At 38.1% G+C, this 22,782-nt stretch overlaps 1 protein-coding gene across 1 annotated transcript in view; it reads right to left on the bottom strand.

Moving 5' to 3' along the window:
• SNX25 (sorting nexin 25) overlaps window positions 1-22,782 on the bottom strand; it is an 83,683-nt gene that overhangs the window by 25,972 nt on the left and 34,929 nt on the right. The window contains exons 5-7 of the mRNA XM_082281754.1: window positions 22,258-22,444; window positions 16,390-16,460; window positions 5,869-6,059 (exon numbers count right to left, since the gene is read on the bottom strand). Coding sequence (XP_082137880.1) covers window positions 5,869-6,059; window positions 16,390-16,460; window positions 22,258-22,444 — 449 coding nt within the window. The remainder of the gene's footprint in view (window positions 1-5,868; window positions 6,060-16,389; window positions 16,461-22,257; window positions 22,445-22,782) is intronic.

The raw sequence follows: 22,782 nt of genomic DNA, 5'->3' as shown, positions 1-22,782 counted from the left end.
TCCTAAACCTAGTACCTGTGAAACTCTACAACCAACATGTAGGAAAAAGTTTCCTGGTCTCAAGCTACACATGAGGAAACCACCTACATGGGCATATACACAATTACTGGCACGAAATCAATGCCTTAATGAACCAAGCTAAACGTGATTCTTTAACAACAGCAGTCATCTATGTTTTGTCTGAAACAGCTCCCCCAAATCTTGGGCAGTGTTTAAGTAAATTATGTTTGCCTCATATGAAATGTTTACATTTTCAAAGTTCCTCTGTGACAATCATATGCCATTCTTCTCTTTATCCTTTACAATACAAATATCTTCTGGACATAACTTTGCTCTTAGCTTTAAAACTATTTACATATATGAACATCTGCCTTTGAGAGCTCACTCTATAAACCTCACTGAACAGCAGAGAGTACCTTGTTCAAGCTAGGCTTAATAAAGAAATGGTGTTCAGGCTGTCAAAGAGAACAACATGTGGTTTAGCCTCATTGCTGTGCATCATCATATTTTCTATCCAGTCATTTCACCAAGGACAGTGATTTAAAATACAAGTGTAAGAGGGTCTTCCAGCCCCTTGAACAGATGTCTTCCCCATCTCAGGGACTGTCAGCTCTGTAAATAATAGCAGTTAGTAAGTCATAGCATGGAGCTTGTGCTGTCACTTCTTGAGTGAGAGGTCACCTTGGTCTCTATGCCTCTATTATCCAAGGTATACCCACTCTGGCTGCCAGCAAGGAGGGTAACTAACAAACAACCCCCTGTCAAAAGTAACTGGTGGTACATGCTGCTGCAGGGAGCAAGGCAAGTGAAACCATCTCTCCCACCTAACAAAGGGCCCATTACACCAGTGCCCCATGGTAATCAAAGCAGTGGTGCCTAGCAACAGTGTTACACAAATCTCCTCATCAATACCTCGCAAACTAGAACACTTTAAAAAATAAATTAATGGGCAGAAAAGCTTATTCTCTTGCAATAATGAGACTTCTCAAATGTTTTCTTGATTTTTCTTTAAGTCTGGATTATCCTGGAATTATTGAATATGTTCCAGGTGCTGTACTAAAAACATTACGTTACAGCTTCAATGCCAGCAATGATAGAGATGAGAGCATTTTAGTTTTGAGGTGAAGATCATAAAATGCATGTGTGCTGGTTTTGGGTGGGGTAGAGTTAACATTCTTCAGAGGCTGGCAGGGGCTATGTTTTGGATTTGTGCTGAACACAGGGTTGATAACACAGAGATGTTTTTGTTACTGCTGGGCAGGGCTTACACAGAGCCAAGGCCATTTCTGCTTTTTGTACTGCCACACTGGTGAGGAGACTGGGGCTGCATGGGAGGCTCGGAGGAGACACAGCCAGGACAGGTGACCCCAGCTGACCAAAGGGATATTCCAGACCATATGGGATCATGCTCAGTGTGTAAACTGGGGGGAGGAAGGAGGAGGGGCTTGGACATTATGGCATTTGTCTTCCCAAATTGCTGTTATGTGTGATGGGGCACTGCTTTCCTAGAGATGGCTGAACACCTGCCTGCCCATGGGAAGCATGGAATTAATTTCATGTTTTGCCTTGCTTGTGTGTGTGGCTTTTGCTTTCACTATTAAACTGTCTTTATCTCAACACATGAGTTTTCTGGCTTTTACCCTTCTGATTCTCTCCCTGATCCTGCTGGTGGGGGAGTGAGCTGTGGGACTGTGGGCTGTGTGGGACTTGGCTGCTGCCTGGGATGAAACCACCACAGTCCTCTTTGGCACCCAACTATTCTGTGGAGTTTCCTTCCTTTTACAATTTAAAGAAGAAGTTCTGCAGTAATTTGTAATCCTCAGCAAAAGATCATTTTATGATTCAGTATCACCATGGATTAGAGCACAAAATTCTAAGCTATGTTGGCACATATGCAGGCACTAGGGCATGTGTACACCCTCAAATCTAATATCCAGTTAGCAGATATAATCTTAGAATTATCAGCCTCCACAGCAACCCTTCAAATCCTGTTAACTCGAGAGCAGCTTCCGGGTTTGGAAAAAACAGATGCTTTGCTGTTGCCACATCAATTCCCTGCTTCAATAGGAATGTAACATATATCACAGCTGGTCACAGGCTCTGCCTAAGACTAGGAAAGGGTTAGGTTTTTCTATTTTTTTTCCCTGAGTGGGGTGCTTTGACCAGCATCCCTAGCATGAGTACACAGAAGAGACTTGGCCCTGGCCCTACAGAGCAGAGACTTGATCTTGTTAAATCCCAAGAGAGTCATAAACTCTCTCTGGACAGAAGCATAGAACAACTAGTTCATTTAGGTCTGCACAGGCACCAGGCACAGATTAGATGCACTGTCATATATTTCTTTGCAACACACCAGATTCCCATTCACTACAACCACATTGACCTATAATGAACAACCCAAATAAAGCTGGTTACAGCACCACAGATGGTTGGGATGAACAGCATTTGAGTCACTAGAGGAAGCTTTCTGCTGGGATAATGGCATACAATCAGACTGCAGGACTTCTGGTTGCTGCTTTGGATTTTTTCCCTTTTATTTGTAGAAGCCAGGAATAAGTGGAATGCAAAAACCAATACTGATAAATATCTTTTTCCATGTTGCATTTAAAAAACCCTTAACTAATGCTTTGTCTGTATATTGACTAAAATTTAAGCCTGTATTCATCTTGTTATGTTTTAAAAAGAAGCAAGTGATCAGAAGACTGTCTCTTTCACATACAGCAATAGCTGAACTAAATGCAATGGTTATTTAAGTATCAGGAAGTATACTAACCACATAAGGTACCTGACTATTTTACTGCACATACACTAATGTAAAAATCCCTGCCTTGAGACTCACATGTTCACAAACATACCTCTGTCATAAGAAAATCCATCACCAGGCAATAGGGTGACAACAACTGAATCTTGTTTTCTTAATATTCCCAAATTCTGTACTGTGATGTATTCTGACATAACATGATCTTACAACTGAAGCTCAGAAATCACAGTGAAAATCTGGTAAGTCACCAGTTATATCAACATCTATCCACAGAAGCAGTGGAAGCAAGGTCTTCTGCAGGAGTTTCATTGTAGTCCTCATCAGCTGGATTATGAACATGAGCTGGTTCCACCTCAAAATACACTCAGATGGTTTCCTTGCTATTTCACAGCTAGTTAAGGGTCAGATCCTCAGACCTCCTCCTAGAACCCACAATTTACAAAACAGCTCTGCTAAGAAGATGCTGTTACTCCATACATCAAATCTCACAGACAAGGTGGTGTGGCTGTTGTGCTCAGCTCAACAGAGGAAAAAAATATTTCACTGAATAAACACAGACAACAAGAATTCAACTAATTACTGCAGTACTGTGCAGGCACAATTTCTAAGAAGAAGGACTAAAACTGCACTGACTATTAAGAGTTGCTTTATATATTACACTAATTCAAACTGCATTTTCTCTGAAAACAAATCTTACACCATGGGCAGAGTTTAAATCAAGATCAGAGGCAATGACAGAATTGAGTTTCAGCAAGTAGCTGTGGTTTGTCTGTTTGTTTGCTTATAAGCATTTGATTATAAATCACATATTTAGGATTTCCCTAGAGAACCTGGATTCAGGAAAATTAGGCAAGTGAAACATGTACAGAATCAAATGAATAAAAAACCACAAGACTGCATAATCAAACAGAACATTGAGAGCTCCAAATAATCCATCTCCACATATAAACCCATAATCAGAACATGCATTAAAGACTTTTTACCAGCAATGCCATTGCTCCCCTAACTACTGAAGTCAAGAAAAAGCTTTCTATAGGATGCATAAGTGAAATCAAAATACCACTTTAGTTCGCTAGTCAACTCTTTGTTCAACTAGTACCAAAAATTCCCCAAAGTTAATAATGTATTCAAGCTTCTGCACTACACTTACATAAAACATTAATTCAAAACACCATCAGTAAATGCCCCTTTCTGACCTCTTTCATGCAAGTTGAAGAAAGGAAGGCAAACTTAAAGTTTCTTCTACAAAAGCTAGTAATTCTGCAACTTAGATGCTACCTTCAAAGAAAAGCCGGCACAATCTTACTCTAAGGAGTCCCCAGCTGCAACATACTAATATATCTTATCTACTAAATCCCAAACAATGCCTTTCCCTTTTGCTTAGAAAAGAGCCTGAGTGTTCAGTCAATACTGCCCAAATAGGAGGGGCCAACAATCCAAAGTAACACCAGCTGTCTTGAAGTAAAAACCCAGACTGCAGCTACCGCAGTGCTAGAAGAGGATGGGAGGAAGCAACAGCGAAAAAAGACTGCTTCCTCAGCTAAGCCCTGGGAATTTTTCTGTGCTCAGAAGGGGACAGCATGACCTCCATCTCTCAGCCTCCCTCAGCTTCTTTGCTGGCAATGGAGAACTGGGGACAACAGAAGAGAGAAGCAGTTTTCATATTTTCTACACTGACATGACTGTAGAGGGGTTCTAGGACTTCATCACAGAAACATCAAAAGCTTAGAAGAAATAAGTGCCTCAGATCCCACTGTTTTCACCATCCACACAACAAATGCCTGTGCAAGTAGTCATTCTTGCTATTAATAGTACCATTAACTCAATATTGAGCTGCTCATTGGTATATTTGCAGGATATAACCCCAGGTCAGCAACTCCCACTAAAAAATCCCATTGGTCTAGAAAACATGCAACATCAGCTTCAGGAATTCCTTTGATTTTAGTTATTATGTTTTATTATACTCCTGACCAATCCCTGCCCCTATCAAGTGCATCTTCACTACTGGACTTCGTTCTTGAACAATCTTATGTCACCGTGTATCTATCCAGAAAAGTTCATAACATCTCAGCAGGCTTCAAAAGTGGCATCACTGGTTCATGCAGTGCTGCCACATGCTCCCCTCTTTCTTTTTCTCCTTGGCACTTCTCATTACACCCAACTTCAGGAAAGAGATCAGGACTGCCTTGGCACAATCTATGACACACCATCTGAAATCATGCTTTAAAGACAAGTGGGGAGTAGGGAATCACTCTGTATCAGACCTTACTCAAGAAAAACAAAATACAAAAAGTAGGAGCTATTTCTCCATCATACTACTTTTTCTAACATTCTACTAAGTTACAATTATTATAAGGACATAATGAAAATGAAAGATCCCTGCATAAAGAGATAAGCTATCTTCTACCTACATGAAAAGCAGAAAATCTTCTTTCACATTTGAATGTATCAGCTACTGTGCTTTGCCCAAAGGGAACAGAGTAGATTACAAAAGAAGTCACTAAAAGTTTTAAAGATCTGCAAAGCTAAGTAGTCATTTTATTTTTGTAGATGTTGGACAACACAATGGTAGTTATTTCTAATTGCAGACTACAGTGGTATTGAAAACCAGCATTTAGTCATAGCAGCTTTACCTGTTGCAGAGTTTTTCTGCAACAACTACCCTGAATTTTGTCAATTGCCTTCCACAAGTGTTTACTTTTGAATAATTTAGTATTTTCAAAGCCCACATATTTCCCAAAGTGAATATAATGAGGGCCAAAGAAATATTGCACGTACGTTGGCAATCTTTTATTTGAAAGCAAGTTGCTACTTTCGTAAAAGCTGCTACCATGTCCTTATTAGCTCCCTACATGTGGTATGTCTGAAAAATCACACGTGCTTACAAGCCACTCGATCCTTTATGAAGTTTCACATTGAGCAATATTCCAAGCTGAGTGATCAATGTGTCTTTTTGAGTACTTCAGTAATCTTTTCCCACAGTAAATAAACCATGCAGTAATTAATTTGTACTTGATTCCTGGGGGAAGGGAGGGATTAACAACAGTGAGGTAACATGACCCAGTGCTAACACATTTAGAATGACCTTCAGGCAATGTGATTTATACCTTCTGACTTGGAGGGCCATCGCCTTCATCAGAAATGCCATCCTCCTGCTGATCATAAGCAGGGCCTCCCAGGAGCCTTATTCTCTTCTCACATTGCTTCTTTGCCACTGTCAGCTGATTAATATACCTCTTCACATTGCGAGCCCTTAGTAGGTCAGCTTTCATTGCTGCAGTTTCTTTTCCTTTTGAATCTAAGAATAAAGCAAATCATAAACAGTATTTTATGACATGAAAACATCATTGTACCACTGCCTCTGTGACCTGTCTGATCAAAGCATCTGTCATTCATTAATAAACTGTGCTCATCAGTACAGATACTGGCAAGTTTGTATTTGAAACAGAACGATGATTTTGAAACAATCTACAATGATAACTCAAGGGTTTACACAAAAGGTTTGAGAAAAAAAAAAAAAAATCCATATTCAAATACATAGCAAAACCTGACCCTTACAGCTCTTCTCATACTTTGTTGGAAGACACAGCCCAAGACCTCTACTATGGGATGTACATTTATCAGATGGCATTAGGAAGTTACCTACAGCCATGGCATATGATAACACGTGGAGCTGATGGCCTATGTACCATAGCACTGACTGCCTGGATCACGAGGGACTGGGCTCTCTTCCCTCCAGCCCAGATTCCCACACATCTTATTTGCAAACCCAAACTTCTTGTGCCTGATGTGAACACTATATCATACAATATCCCCTCCAGACAACTGACCAAAGTTCCCTCAAGATGGTCAGAAGACTAAGAAAAAAAAAATCTTAGAATGCCACATCAAGACTGCATAGTACTGTTAAAAAGTAAAGTAACATGAAGATGACAGTCAGCTGAATAAGACTTAGTAATAGCCAGTGTAATGTTTGTGTACTCTACATTGCAGCCTCTTCAGCTAATTACCATGATCTAAAAAAAGAAGCAGCAGATAAAGCAGATATAAAACCCTATTGTGTGGAAATCATGTTTAGTATCTGCAGGATGCAACTGATTCACATTTATACACTGGTTTTATTTTCCTACTCAATGATAACACTCACGCTTTTTTGGGCTGCAGCTATTACTCAGTAGCAAAGTACTTGGCTTGTACTTGGCTCTGGATTATCTGATTGCTCAGGAATAAATAGTAAAGATCTACTCTATTATGTTTTCAAAATATTAAATGCTAGCAAAACCATGTAGATAAAACCAGCATTCCATTTTCACAACACTTCTTGTTAAGAAACAACTACAGAGTTACATTTGTGAATGCATACACAGCAAAAAGAAAATCTCTCAGAAACTATTTAAAATACCTATTTTAAGAAAGTTTCTAATACATTATGTCAACTTCTCCTTTTACGACTGTTTTTACCCTTTTATTTCCCCCTCAAAGCCACATGTAAGTACTGCATGCAACTCTAAGTTTTGTCATTTACATACTGAAGGACAACTCAAGGTACATGGAGCTCCCTGAAGTTCTACACATAATTGAGTCCAGATATTCTCCCATTATTTTTTCCCATATTTTTAATCTCACTTGATTTGCTGCATGTATCTATGTTGATAGGGATGCTTCCTGATACAAATATTCTTAATATTTTAATGGATGAGTATCATTTGCATCTGAGCTGCCATATAATAGTGAACTAAAGAGATGATACTCACTGAAGCAAATGATAAAATTACTTTACTTAAAAAAAAAAAAAAAAAAGCCATCTGTTTTCCTGGCATGTTATCTCCACAGGGAAGTCAACAGAGCATTTAATTTTGTGTTTCAGTTCCCTAAACAGAGGTACCAGTATTAATGAGAGAAAAGGAAAGGAAAAGACCTTAAGGACAAAGGAATGCTCTCCCGCAAATCAAAACATTTACAGCTATTACAAATACAGAAACAGAAGTTTAAAGCAAAGATTAAACCCCAATCTTTTCCCTGCTGCACTTGACTCTAAGATGATTTTTTTAAAGTTCCCAATTCTTTCAATAGTTTAAATGCTTTGAGTTCAAAATGCATACTTGAAATCCCACTTCTGAAAAACCACAAACAGTACAATGCAATGATCATTCAGCCTTCTTAAAACAAAAGTACCCCTCTTGGTAGAAACAAGGCATTCTTGAAGGGTTTTCGAAGTATGCATGTCTACTTTACCTGAAGTCTTATCATCCTGTGACTGCAGCAGGCCTCCAGAAGAGATTAATGAGCCTACTGCTTCTAGTGATTATTTCCTGTCTTAACAGAGATCCTTCAGAAACATTTACCTCAGCTCTTCATATCCAAAAGGAGCCACTCCACCCAAGAATTGCTCAGGGCAGTGATAAAGATCACACTGCCAGCCTGTTCCTGCTCCATGGATAAACAGGACTAGTCACCATGAAAGCCTGGCAGTGACATCCTTCACAAATAAACAAGAGGCTGATGAAAAGCAGAGCAGCACAGAATGCAGCTAATGTGCTACGGTGCAGGAAAGATAGTGTGGACTAACACTGAGCATCACTTCCCTCTTCCAAATTATGAAAGACAAGGTAGCAGAAATCAGAAGGAGCATTTTCAGCTCAAATGGAGAAGGTTAGGTAGATCACTGTTTTTCTCCTCACCCTAATTTCCTTTTGAGATTTTAGAGAATTTCGGATCTAAACTGCTCTTTTCATATTAAACTGCATTTTTCCTATTAAGCACTATCAAAAAGATGTTTTAAGTTATAAAGACTTCTCTTTCTAATCTATTCTTGTCTGATTCCACCATCACCAGAATACCAAGACACAATTAAGAGTGATTTTTCCTATTTCTGAGTATCATGAAAGATGATGTTCACTACATTCAGGTATCACTGCATAAGCCAAATAAAACCAGGAACACACAAAAGGAAAGGAATGCATGTATTCATACCCTCCAGTGAGCTTCAACAAAAGGAAAAGAAGTAGATATATGCTACTAAGACACTGTTTCACCACAATGCAACGGGGAAAAAAGCATCCTTTGAGTAATATTTTTTTAACTAGTAACAACTTTACAGTTTGGGTATGTTTCTAAAAAAATATTATTAAAAACAAACAAAAATCACTCTTCATCAGCAAGACAAGAAATATGCTACATTGGCACTTCCTCCCCATGAGCTGCATACATATTTACCAGCAGCAACTAAGCAGAGCCTCCACCTCCAAAGGAGCAAAGTGTCTTTTATTGACTTCCTCCAAAATAATTCTCCTTATCTGGGGAAATTTTGACAGGACGTGCACTGCCATGGAGGAACTTCAAATCCCAAAGGGGTATTGTGCACCTCTCCCAAAGGCAACCAAATGCAATTAGTACCAAAAGCAGAATTTCAAACTCTGCTTATCAATCCACAGCTGTAGATAATTCAATTTGCACCAAACAACACTAAAATGCAAATGGTCCAAATGAACTCAAACTTATCAAGTAATCAAAGCTATGCTACCTGTGCAAATTGTTTTATTCTATGCATTTTTGTTCATCTGCAGTGATTTCTGACAAAGCTTCAACATTTTCTTCTATATCACTCATAACTATCTTGATTTAAGCTAGAAGTATATCCCCAGAAGCATATCATAGAGCCCACCAAAACAATTTCTGAAAAGTGATTTCTCAGACCTAATTTTCTTTCCTCTTTTTTTTTTTTTCTGTGGTGGCTTTGCTACTTGAGCAAGTTTATATGTATTAAATACATCAAACTGCAGTACATATTCACACCATCCATTCTTCAGTCAGAATACAGGGCCTTCCAAATCTTCATGCCAAAAGATGCCACTTATAACCCTTAAGCACGCTGAAGGATACAAAAAAAAATAATGCGAATTTGCTTAAAGTAGAAACTTAATTGTATTTTAGACCTGCATGATCCATCCCCTCTCTTAATAGTAACAGCAAAAAGGCAGAGATTTCTCATTTTACCTGCAGAGTTATATATGGCAAAAGCATGAATAAAATAGAAAGTACAAGTTCTTGCTCCTTTACAGCTTCAGTAGCTACAGATCCGTGACACCTGGCAGTGTGTACAACAGCACTGACCAAGCTGACCCATCACCAAAGGAGCAACACCTATGCTCACCATCAAAAGCTTTTTTGCAAAACTTTTTCCAAGAGCCAGGTTAAGCACATACAGGGCCTCCTAAATGCTGTGCTGAAGTACTTAAGTAGTGAACATCTACATAACATTTTCGTGTAACCTTATGTATATAACTTACAAGTCTTTACAAACCTCCACCAACTCTTAGAAACTTTGAATTACACATTTTCAAAGCCTACATAGGCCTGGGAAAGCATTTGTTCAATTCTGCGAGAGCAGAATTTTTACAAATAGCACACATGGTTCTTCTACTGCCCACGGTCCAACAAAGGGAAAACCAGCTCTACTGTGGTTGGACAAGAGATTGAGTAAAAAAAGTGCTAAATCCCAAACACTTCCACAAACAGATCTGAGAAAAGGGATTTACAGAGATATCATGGACAAGTTAGGCACTGATCATTAGCAATGCATAGTACAACACAGCCTCCCACTCACAGCCACAGCTGAGAAAAATAAAAAGGCAAGTGGCAGTAAGGTAAATCTGAGCATGGGAGTCAGTATGTACTATACAGTAAAATAACATCCACCACAGATAGCCTCTGTCTGCAGGTCCTTGCGCCCCTTTGGCCACATCTATCTGACCAGTCAGCCTCTTCCCCTGATCAGCATCTCTCCAAACCAACTGAGGACAAGATGAATTATCATCACTAGCAGACACAAAGGATCTCAGGAGAAAAAAGAAGAATTTCCTCTATAAACTTGATTTGAAAAATCACAAATAAAACCAAGTAAATATACCACAGAATCTGTTGCCTTTACCCTCATCCACATGGATTTCTTCCACACTTACTGCTTGAGCATGACATGCAGGCACAATGTCAGCTCTTCAAGCCTTGCCAGAAAACTGTGCAAAAATAATTGAGCATGAATGTTTATTCCTGTGTGGAGGATGCAGGTCAGGGGGAGGAATCATAATACAGTTTTGACATAATTAAGTTACACGGCATCTGCAGTATGCTGGAACACACAAGTATCCATTTTACTTCACTCTAAATTATCATCCTGACAAAACCCACACATCACAACCCACAAAACCAAGCCAGCCTCGAGCCCCAGGTTTTTTTAAAAGTCCCTTTTTACAGCTGAACATTCAAGCCTCTTTCAGAGCCATAGCAGCTGAGAGGCCTGCGCACAGACAGTTCTGTTTCTGTGCCACTTGTCAGCTTTGCTTATAAAAGCAAATATCTAGACACACAGTGGGAAGGCTCAGCAGGAAAAATCTTCTGCTGCAACGCAGCAGACCTCCCCACACAGAAATGGCTGCTTATTCAATCTGTCTCGCAATCCCTGCTTGAAAACGAGCAGTTTTCTCAACAGGGATGCCCTGGGGTCGATTACACTGTAGTGTCTGAAAAACACTCCCATCCAGTCATCCGAGGGTGGTTTTCAGTCATGCTGTGAAGTCATGTGTAAGGCAGAGGGCACAGAAAATTAAAAGGCAAATCAAACAAATCTCTTTACAAAAAAATCCTTTAAAAAAAAAATCTGTTGAAAGATTTGCTCTGTGTTGCCCTAACACAAGATAGAGGCCTTCATGCATTTTTGGGTTTGTTTTAAAAAGAAGCTAGTAAAAAGAGAACCATGCTAAAATTCTTGTAGGGTCCTGTAATACAATCTCAGTATGAGAAGAAACAAAATTATGTCTGTTAAAATTAGATCCAGTGTATTTAAACAGTTTCTTATTCATGTTACAGCAAATATAAAGTTATTATAGCAACTTACTTTTGTTGCTATTTCCTGATTGATGTTTTTGAAACCTTTTCTTTATGAAAATTAAGATTTACTCTTGCTTCTAGAAACTTGCATATCATCATCTGTCATTCATGTTACAATGCTCAATCCAGGTATTTGTCCTTTTACAAACTGCTTTAATAGATCAAAATGCAGTAAAGGTTTTTAGATAAGCACTTAGAGTCCTCCAAAATTTTTAGCAGGTAAGATAGATTTTTGTAAAAAAAAAAAATAAAAACAACTAAAATACTTCAAATGCATCTTAAATTTTAATTTGGTTCAGCACTTAGAAGGAATCATTATCAAAAGGTAAGATGAGGAGAGTGGTTTACAGTTAAAGGTGTAGAAGGATGTGATTCTTCTAACAATAGCACATGTGACTGTAGGAAGGGTACCATCTGAAAATACCAATAGGAAAAAAAACCAAACACAAGTTTAAAAAAGAAAGAAAAAAAAAACACTAACAAAACTATCACCAAAACCAAGCCTCCTCCTACAGTCACTGCTTGAGTGATCATGACCATTGAAGAAGAAGATACACAGGAAGGCACTGCTGGAGAAGTGGAGAAGTAAGGCAGATACACGTACACACCAGATTCTGTGCTTTTGTGCCAGTGTAAATGAGGGAAGTAGCACAGTGTCAGCATGCAAGGTAACAGCTTCTATTTACAGTGGCCTGCACTGCTCCAAAATAAACTATCTATGCCTCTGGAAACAATAATGCTGCATTAGGTTTCTTATTCAACTTTAGCAACAGCCAAAATCAATTCTCCTGGACACAGAAATTTTATCATCCAGCCACAACTGGCAACATACTGCAAACCTCTCAAATTACTTTGTGTCTCAACTTTTTAGACCTTTGACTCTCTCAGGGAGTCAAATGCAAAACTTACTGCTTAACATGAATCAGAGGCTTTTGTACATTTTCATTTGCTCTCTTATGCTCACATGCCAGAATATTCAAGTGACAGAAATCTGAAAAGAAAAAAAAAAACCTATAATATGCCATTTTTCAGCTACAGAGGGTTTAATACATTGATGTTTAGAAGTACTTTAAAGTACTTTCTGATTTCATTAGAGGGTCCTAACAGCTAAGTATTTTGCCAATAGGTGGCACCAGCACTAGTTAAAACGTGTAAAGAACCCTGTCCTTACTGAGCAACAAGCCTTCCTCTCCAACCTTACTGGGCACCAACATTAAATGCATACTTTGGTATCACCACATAAAATAGTAAAAAGGTTAGGTAACTGTAGCTCCTATAAGAAGTCATCAGTTTGAAACCTGTCCTCAGGCTACTCATCCTTTAATAATAGACACTTTTTTAGAATAATAGACAATCTTTTTAGAAAAAATAAATATTTTAGGTCAGTGTTAGAGACTTAATTATGTCTCCTTAACCAATAGTAAAGGTCCACAATCCTGCTCAGGCGTACTTATTGCTAGTTACACGGTTGTACAACACTTCTTTTCCTAAGCAAAGTATAAATTGTAGCTAAGCACTCACTACTGCAGAGTTTTGGCCACGTCTGCTACACTAACTGCTCCTCAGGTCTTTTGTTATACCTTCTTGTATTGAAAACACTGCCTCAGGAAGCTCCCATAACTCAAATTGATGGAGAGTGAGATGGCTCTCGTGTGGGACCCCACTTGAGTACTGCATTCAGTTCTGGGAACCTCAGCACAGGAAAGACATGGACCTGTTGGAGCAGGTCCAGAGGAGGGCCATGAAGATAACCAGAGGGGTGGAACACCTCTCCCAGGAAGAAAGGCTGAGAGAGCTGGGATGGTTCAGTGCATAGAAGAGAAGGCTTTGGGGACATCCAATTGCAGCCCTTCTGTACTTAAGAGTCCTGTAAGAAAGATGGGGACAGACTTTTTAGCAGAGCCTCTTGCAGTAGGACAAAGGGGCAATGGTTCTAAACCAAAAGAAAGACAATTTGGATTATATAAAAGGAATAAGTATTTTACAATGAGGGTGATGAAACATTGGAACAGGCTGCCCAGACAGGTGGTACATGCCCCATCCCTGGAAACATTCAAGGTCAGGTGGATGGGACTCTGAGCAATCTGGTCTAGTTAAAGATGTACCTGCTCATTGCACAGGGGTTAGAGAGATATTTTTAAAGGTCCCTTCCAACCCAAACCACACAATGATTCTATATCCATGTACGTACTATCTACACTTGCTCTATTCTTACAGTTTGAGAGCGTACATCAGGCTCAACAGAATGCTGGCCAGCCAGAGTTCAGCTGCTCTTGTTGAACACCCAGGCACTACAGAAGCGGTTACATCTTCAGGACCCAGGTTTGCCATAGGCAAAAGGAAATAGCTCCCAGTAAGCCTATCTCTCACCAGGTTGGAGTCAAGGCTAAGAGATGCCCATGACACAGAAGGCAAGAGCTCATTTACTAGCAGCAAAGGAGAGACTGTTACATACGTCCAGCTGCCATGCTCACACATCACTGCAGGTATGCGCCACGTGCCGGGTGAAAAGATTAAAAAGAGAAAAATAGAATGAGATTGTGCAAACACACTTTCATTTTAGGTAAAGCTTACATTTAGTTATTCACCATTAAATCCAGGGGTAGCATTACGCTGTAGCATCCAGAAAGGGAAACATCACAATGTGATGCTGAGTAACGTGGTAGTCTGTTCTACAAGATTTCAACAATCTTTATGTTACCAGTGAGTTGTGCTTGGTTTTTTTGTTGGCTTTGGTTTGTTTTAAGAAAGGTACCACAGCTTTTTTCTCTAACCTTTTCTTTTTAAAATTCAGGAGCATATTAGATTCCTTACCACATTAGGTAAAATTTCTCCATTTCCTTTAGGAAAAATATGGCACAAAACAGCCTTCAGAACTAGATTTTATCCTCTACAGTTTTGATAGCCCTCTTAAAAGTTTATTGTACATAGAGCCTGAAATTTTTTGGTAGATGAAAACCTTAGTAGAATAACTGAAATTATAAATCTGCCCTAAATTTGTGTGAACTATAAAAAGACTGTATTGCATGCCTCTGTGGGGCACACTGTTTCACATGTGTCAAGCAAAAAAAAAAATATCACCTTCTTCAGACAATGTGCATAACCACTGGCTATTTAATGAGCAAAAGGGTTAGCCCCAATAGTCCCAAGGGCTAACAGAGCCAGCAGTGGTAATCAACCCTTAAATTATATACAAGGTTACCAGAGGAATAAACAAAAAAAAACCAGTCCATATCATAACACAAAACTTCAATGCAACAGCTAGTGAAATTTCTGTTAGATTTTTTTTTTAGTACAGGTAGAAATCAAGAGCCCATAAAAATGCAGAATCAACTTTACCACATACCACCAGCTCTGTAATATTTTTATATCTATTCTGCAGTACCAGACATTTGTAGCTTCAGAGAAACATCTTCTGTTCAGGATTTAGAAAAGTAGATATTTAAATAGATAAAATCAAGTGAGATAGAAGAAAATTAATTAATAAATAATTAATTGTAGGAACCTCAACTGTATAAAAACATCCCCCAAATCAATTATTGTCTCAAAAAGACCAATGGTAGCACAAATGGAAATACAGGCTTAGCAATATTTGATTTTTCATAATGTTCTCAGAGTTAAATTCCCTGTTCTCATTTTATTACTTTATGAAACAGACTTCCCATCCAATTACCTTTCATCTGAAAAATATTAATATCTATTTCTATAATGTACCCTTGAATAAAAACCAATGCCTACTTTTATCTTGGTTTGATACAAGCAAGATATCCTACTGGAATGCACATCTAGCTCTATTTTAGAGTGTAAACAAAAAGCATTATTAGTGTTGACAACCTTTCTGAAACTTGAGCATGGACCTCAAGCTCTTCAAATTGCCCAAAATTTCCCCACCCCACAGCATGTTAATTTTCTGTTTCTGCATTTTTCATTATACTTGAATCACTTTTTAAAGTTTTCCTTTCTGATACAAGGGAAAGAATTTTTTTAAAACTTGAGAGATAGAGATTACATGAGAACCTAAAATCTTTTAGATTTATTTATAAAGAAATTAAATTTTCCTATCTGTTGCCTTTCTATTATGCATTGATACAACTTAAGTATACCTGCCTAAGCAATTATTTGGTCTGTAATTTTGCCATTAAGATCATCTCCTGAAGATATGCCTCAATTTTAACATATTTTGAGAACCATATAAAGTAGTATATATAATAAATGTAAGTACAACTGTAATATGCACTGCTTTTAAAAAGGCAGACCTTGCCAAATCATTGCAGAAGGATTTAACAGCACTCTTTATTGCAACTCAAAAACATAATACAATGAAGAGTCAAAATAAAGTCTGACTGACAATTATGCTGTATCATTCCTTCTTCTATTTCAAAAAGAGAACAGACAGATTTTGAAGAACAGATTGTATGAAAAAGAAAGCAGAAATATGATTCTCAGCATATGAATTTGTAATGTCAGAAATCCTAGCTGCAGCAAGTTCTGAAAACAAATGTATCATAGATATGACCTTTCTCATGATCCATCAGCTTAGATGAAGATAGGGTGAGGGGATAATCATACCATGTAAGCTTCTGGAAGATTCAGACAAATGAAACAGAACCAAAATACTAAAGGCATAGCATTCCTAAAATCTGTCTAAAAAACCCACACATGATGATTGCATATGTATGGCGGGAGTTCAAATAGCTTTTCAAAATGAAAACAACAGATATGACTTAAAAATGGAATCTTACCTTTCTGCCTCTTCACTTGGGGAATATTGCTGATTGTGGTTGCCTGAACTATTTCCACTACAATTTGATACCTAATTTTTAAAACAGTAGGGAATAAGGGTGAAGAGAGGGAAGAGAAGAAAAAAAAAAAAACTGTATTAATTTTTTACAATGTCTTCTTCATACCGCACACTAAAGAATTAATAAAAATCAAAATACTTCTACTTCCTCCTCACCTGGAAACAGATTAATTTCTCAGTATACCTGCAACCTGGGAGCAGTGTGGACATGGAGTAGGGAAAACAGATTATCTTGAAACAAAAAGGAAACATCCAACTAACAATAACACTGTCCTCTTCTCTCAACTGATGGTACTGCATAGACAGGTAATGTTCAGTAAAGACAATATAAAGTCACACTCTAAATATTAAATGTAAGTTTTCTGTAGGAAACCAGGATGGTAGTTCAGTTTAAAAGAAAAGAGCTGTCTGTAAGTTTCTTCCAGCTAATCCACTCAATACATATATGGAGCATATATAAATTCAGAGAAGAAAAAAATTACACTAAAATATGTAAAACATCAAAGTATTATAGTCCAGGAATAATTAAAACATATTTATCACCTACAACTATACTACACAACAGCAGACTGTTAATGCAGCTAGCAAACTGAATTTTAAAACTGATTTTGTAACTAACAAATACTATGCACTCAGCAAAGTAAATGACTGTCAGTTAAATCTCTTATAAATGTCAAAGTTCTGGTCATAACACTCAAATTCCTCTCAATGCACTTACTTTGGTAGCTATTAATACTGTTAAGAAAGCAAGTATTCCAGCGAATTTTCTATCTATCAAGTTAACTCTTAGATGAAAGCTGAAGCCTCCTGGAAAGGCTGTGACTACTTACTCTCCATTTATGAAAGAACATGTGATCCTTAAAACCTATTTCCCCTTCTTTCATGTAAGCTTTTCTCACCAATATCACTCAATTCTCCCTCCCCATTTCTCTTGCCTCCTATAACTCTTTTAGGATTTTGATTGTCTCTGGCTCTTTGTATAGGCACAGTTTTACACACATAGCATATACTACAGTTCCAGATTTTTTTTCTGCAGCAAATTCTTCAATTATCAAATTGAAACCTGAAAACCTGTTTGAAAACCTGTAATTTTTCTAACACTACTTCCTTTTGCCATTACTGTATTTTGATTGTTTCCATCCACCACCACAGTTCTTGCCCAGTCCGTCACAGGAAGAACAGCCCCAGAGTAACGGTGGTGTTGTGGTGCATAAGAACTCCCACATTTAATTCCCCACTCACCTAAGTGAGTGGGGACTTCCCAAATTATTCAGTGCAGCTCACTTGGACTTTTGTTGTACTGGTTATGTAATCTGTAAGTGTACTGCAGTGACACTCATTCACCTCACTCAGGTGTTGTGGGCTAACTGTGAAATCATGAATTTATCAAACAAGATACAGACAACCAACTGCACATGGAAGGTAGTTCCCACTTATCTTGCAAACTTTTTCTGCCCAGATCTACTCCCATTTGTTCACATTCATGGTTTCATATGGTTTTATTACCACTACTTAACATGGCATCTCTTCTTTTCTATTCTTTGTATTACTTTAAGTATGGGAGATGCTCTGAGTTACATCCTCAAACATACTATTTAGTCTGTTCCTCCTGAGCATTGGGCTCTCGCTGCAACTACTCAATGGGAGTGCTGTACAACACTGCACCACAGAAACACTCCCCTGATTACACTGCCAGACCATGACCCTTTTCTCCCTGAAACTCTGTTCCAAATATTCTAGCTGCTAGGTATTCTGTGGTGTTGGTGAGTAAACATCTAAGGACATTTTAAATGTGATGTATTAATTTAACTTTGAAGAAGTGACTGTACTTGATAAACTGGACCCTTCATGGCTTCACATCCACATTACTTTCTTCTTCCCTATTCTCTATTATATTCATGCATTTCCCTCATTTCTTAAGTAAAAGATGATATAGAGCCAGTAGTAATGGTCTTTCTTACCATGAATTGTGTAGTGACTTTTTGCTGCTGCAATAATAAGTATCAGAATAAATATAATCCTGATCCTGAGAGCAGAATAAAAACTATCTAGCTTACTTCCTTATCACTATTTGTTCTCAACTACATTTTTAACTCAGCATGTCTTTTATCTTTAGTCTTCTTTTGACAGAGAAATTAAATGTTTCACATCTGATGTGAAAATTCATCTTTTCTTCCTTATTTGTAGCAGAATTCCAATTAATCCGTGCTAACTTCAGTCTGAGGGGAAATGAAGGTGAAATTTCACAGTTTAACTTTTTCTTCTTGAAAGACATAGGGACAACAATCATTGTGAAAACTTGATAATACAGGAATAAAAGTCTGCCTCCCTTCATGACAAGCATCAAAAAATGAAACATTATAAACAATGAGTTTGAAGGACATTTGTAGATAACCTTACAGTGGTCCCTTCTGTGAAAGCTTTGCTGGTTTGTTTTTCTCATCCATTCCCCCCCAAAAATTCAACTTTTCAGAAGGTAAAGATATGATAGGAAAGCAAACAAAAAAAAAAACCAAAATAGCTCCTCAAAAATCAGCAAATTCCTTTTTATGAAAACATCAGCTCCCCCGATTTCCCTGCAAAAATTAAAGGGGTATTTCCACAAAAACAATAGTGAACTTCCAAGAGATTACGTGACCAAATGTTAGAAGTCCACTACAGATACTAACAAACTATGAATCCTAAAGTATCTCCAAAATTAATAGTAAGTAGTTCCTGCATCTTTTAAATGCATTACAAAAATAAAATCCACAAAAGCAATGCAGAAAATCAAGACAATATTTCTTCTTAAGGTAGTGCTTCTAAGGTGGGAGAGAAACAAGATTTAGAAAATCCTCACAGCATTATTATCCTTTCAGGGAGAGCTATTTGCACAGCCGAGAGCTTTACACTTGCTTACAAGGACACCCACAGAGCCTCCCTCTCTTTTCTGACTTCCTGGCTGAGAGCAACACACACCCTTCACCCACAGGTTTCCACTGAACCATCTAGGGGTTTTCCCTGTCTTCCCCACCACAAATACCTGGCTATAATCACAATAAAGCCTAGCAAAACTCTGTTAATGAAATCGGTCTGGAAGGATGCCTTATCAGCCTTCCCTCCTGTACTGTCACGTGCAGACACCAAGGAGCACGCAGGAGTCCATGCCTTCTTGACTGTGGTCAGTCAAGAGCCTGAGGAAATGTTTATCAGTGTCTCATGGCCTCTTGAACTGAGCAAGGTATTTTATCTTTATTTTATTAAATAGATAATAATCAATCTGCAAAGATAAGCATGACAGGAATGTTTAATAAAAAATAAGGATTTCCCAGGAACTGTAGTGCCTTAGGATAAATTTCCCTTAAAGCTAAGCCTACATGGAAAATTGCTACTGCTTGTATCTGTTCTTTACCAAGATGCTATGTGGCAACATTACGAGTAACAGGAGGAGGGGGCTTAGAGTTCATGAATGCCATGCACTGGCTTAGAACAGACACTAAAAAATTGTTTCCAAATGAAACCACGAAAAGGAATTCTTAATGAGCATAATTACCCAGAATAGCATCTAACTGGGAAACTCTGTTTAAGTAAAACATGCCAGCAGTTTATTTGTTGTAAGAGAACTGGAAGCATTTTCCCCACTGCCATCACTCCAACAGACTCTTACTGTGCTTCTCAGTGATAAGTGCACAACAGCTTATTTGTTTCTTCCTCTTGAACTCCTCCTTTATAGCTTTGCCCTGTGGCTCACTGTTGTGAATTACAGCTAACTACCACCCCCCCTTTTTTTTTCAATCCATATTGGGACCACTGTTTGTTTTTGTTAATGCAAATCTGTGAACTTTCACTGGTTAATCATGAAAGCTTTGCCAAATAGACTACACAAATTTGAGATGACTACAGGTGGGCCCATCACTCTCTGGGTGCTTCCACAGTGCTGGAGCACAAAAAGAACAGGAATGCCTTCTCCCACAGGAAATGCTCTTTAACCATCATCCCAGAGACTGGCTCTGTACAAACAGAGGATGGAAGAACACTGCCTCCAAAATCAAATACTACTTCTCTTCAAAAAGGAGATACATTTTCTCAGACATTTTCCATTAAAATACTGATCAACTCAGACTGATCAACATTTTATAGCATGTAGAGGAAGACATTTCAAGATGATGGCACTTGGACTTCACAGATTAGAAAGGAAAAATGTAGGTGCAACCAAAAGCACATTATTTCATAAAGCAAATCTGCTCCCTGGTATTAAAGAATGCAATTTAAAGTGACCCATCAGCTAAAAAGAGAACACACTGAGCATTAATGTGCTTGAACAACAACAACTTAAGAGTTGGGTTTCTTTTGAAACAAACAGATCCATTAGTGTGATTATGCTAATAAATACGTCAACTAGGTTTTAGGCAGAGTCTAATAGAGACTAATTTCTGCTCTCAGGAAAGGCACACTGTCCCAGAATAAAGAGCAAATTTTACAACAGACGAACAATAAGTAGCCAAGCAACAGAATCATTTCACCATCACCTTAATGTATTTTCCTATCCCAAAAATGCAAGTGGTTCCAGAATGAAAGAGAAGAACAAGAGAAAGTACGATGTTATTTATGCAGCCCACATACTCTATCCCAGTAAGCCATCTCTTGGTCTGATCAGGCCATGTCTAATAGAAGTTCAGGGTCACAAGAGATGACACAGAATTCACCAAATGTAATTGATCTGCATGTGTATTTCAGATGTTGCTGCAGCCATTTGAGAAGAGAAAAAGCTGGCCTGCAGCAGCAACAGAGGGGAGCTGGGAAGAGGAAAAACTACCAGTTCTGGCTGGTGGTAAGAGCTTAGGACAAACGCTCCAGAAATGGTTTCAGGAGCCCTCCAAGGCTTTGCTCTGCTCAACAAAACCAACTCAAGGATATCTAAGGAGGATCTACAGCAGTAGTATCTCTGCTCCCCACTTCCCAGTCAGTTGTTCCTTATCCTTTCACATAAATCAGAAATCAGAAGAGAAACAGCTTAAAGATAAGGCAAGCATAAACAACAGGTTCTTGGAAAAGCAGGCTTGAGATGCAGGCAATATCTCATACTAAAATGAAAGAAATAAGGAGAAAGAGATGAGACAGGGAGTGGAATTAGTATGAATGTGAACAGGTGCTATTTGCATTAGAAAACAGGAACATCAAACAAACTCATGATATGTAGGAGCTCAGTGATGTTTTTTTCTGTTTTTAACAAACTCTGTAGAGTACATTAACATGGTTAAGTAGTATGCAATTAGGAAACATCTTTCTGCAACAGTCCAGGAAAACCTCTCATCCAGTGGTAAATCGTGTTGGAACTCAAACCCCTTCTTTCCATGCCACAGAATCACAGCAAGCTGTTCTGAATGCTCAGTGTCCCTAGGGTCACTATGGTTCATACTCACCAGACCACCATGGCCAGTCATAGTTCATAAAGATAATGAGAAGAAAACCATCCACACTAGTGGAAATTCAACATATTTTGTCTAGCTCCACTGAGGCAAGTTGCAAAGAAGAGTCCAGTATGCCTTTCATACATTTCAAGCATTTATCCCTTTCAACAGTACAGTCATCTCCAGAATACTACTAAGCAGAATTTTTATGCATTTTCTGCCACTGAGCTAAAATGCTGATTACATTAGAGATCTAACAAATGTTGTAGCTTATCATCCTTACTATCTCTGCTTCACCAAACAAAAAGAAATCTAAAATTAAGTTTAAAAAGAAAAATCACAATTCATTCAAATCTTAGTAATGGGCTGGAAAAGAAACATGTTTAGTTTTAAATGAGCTACAGTGAAACATTAAATACCTCAGTTGTTTCAGAAACTCAATATCGGAGCTGCTGTTAATGAGCTTGATGAACTCCTCATAAGAAGGAGCATATGTGTAATCTTTCTTCTGATGCTCATTCATCTGTTCTCTATACTCCAGCTGGCTGAGTAGCATTCGGTTAATATAATCTGGATCACTCAGCAGTTCCACCACTGGTTTCAGTACTGGAGAAGAAAAGTATTTTAAAACAAAATCCTTATGTTGAAAAATAACTGCTGTCTTGCAAATGAAAACTGCAGATAAAAGGCAAAAATAAATATCCAAGTTTATAAAAATCAAAAAATCTGAAACCAGTCTTCTGGACTTTTAGTTCAGAAAGTCTAGTCAGTACATTTGAGATTGCATATACCTTCTTGATAAAACTGGGTGTTCTATTACACGAATTGATATACATTGACAAAGCTGAGCTCTATTTGGAAAATTCCAAGTGTTTTCATTCTTTATGCTGTGTGCTCTGAAGGCTATGACATTATGGCCAGTATAAATGAAAATTGAAAGTAAA

The sequence above is a fragment of the Coloeus monedula genome, assembly GCF_965178545.1.
Source record: "Coloeus monedula genome assembly, chromosome: 5".
Lineage (NCBI taxonomy): Eukaryota > Metazoa > Chordata > Aves > Passeriformes > Corvidae > Coloeus > Coloeus monedula.
Note: the sequence above shows the minus strand (reverse complement) of the source record. Positions and strands in the feature narration are given on the sequence as shown.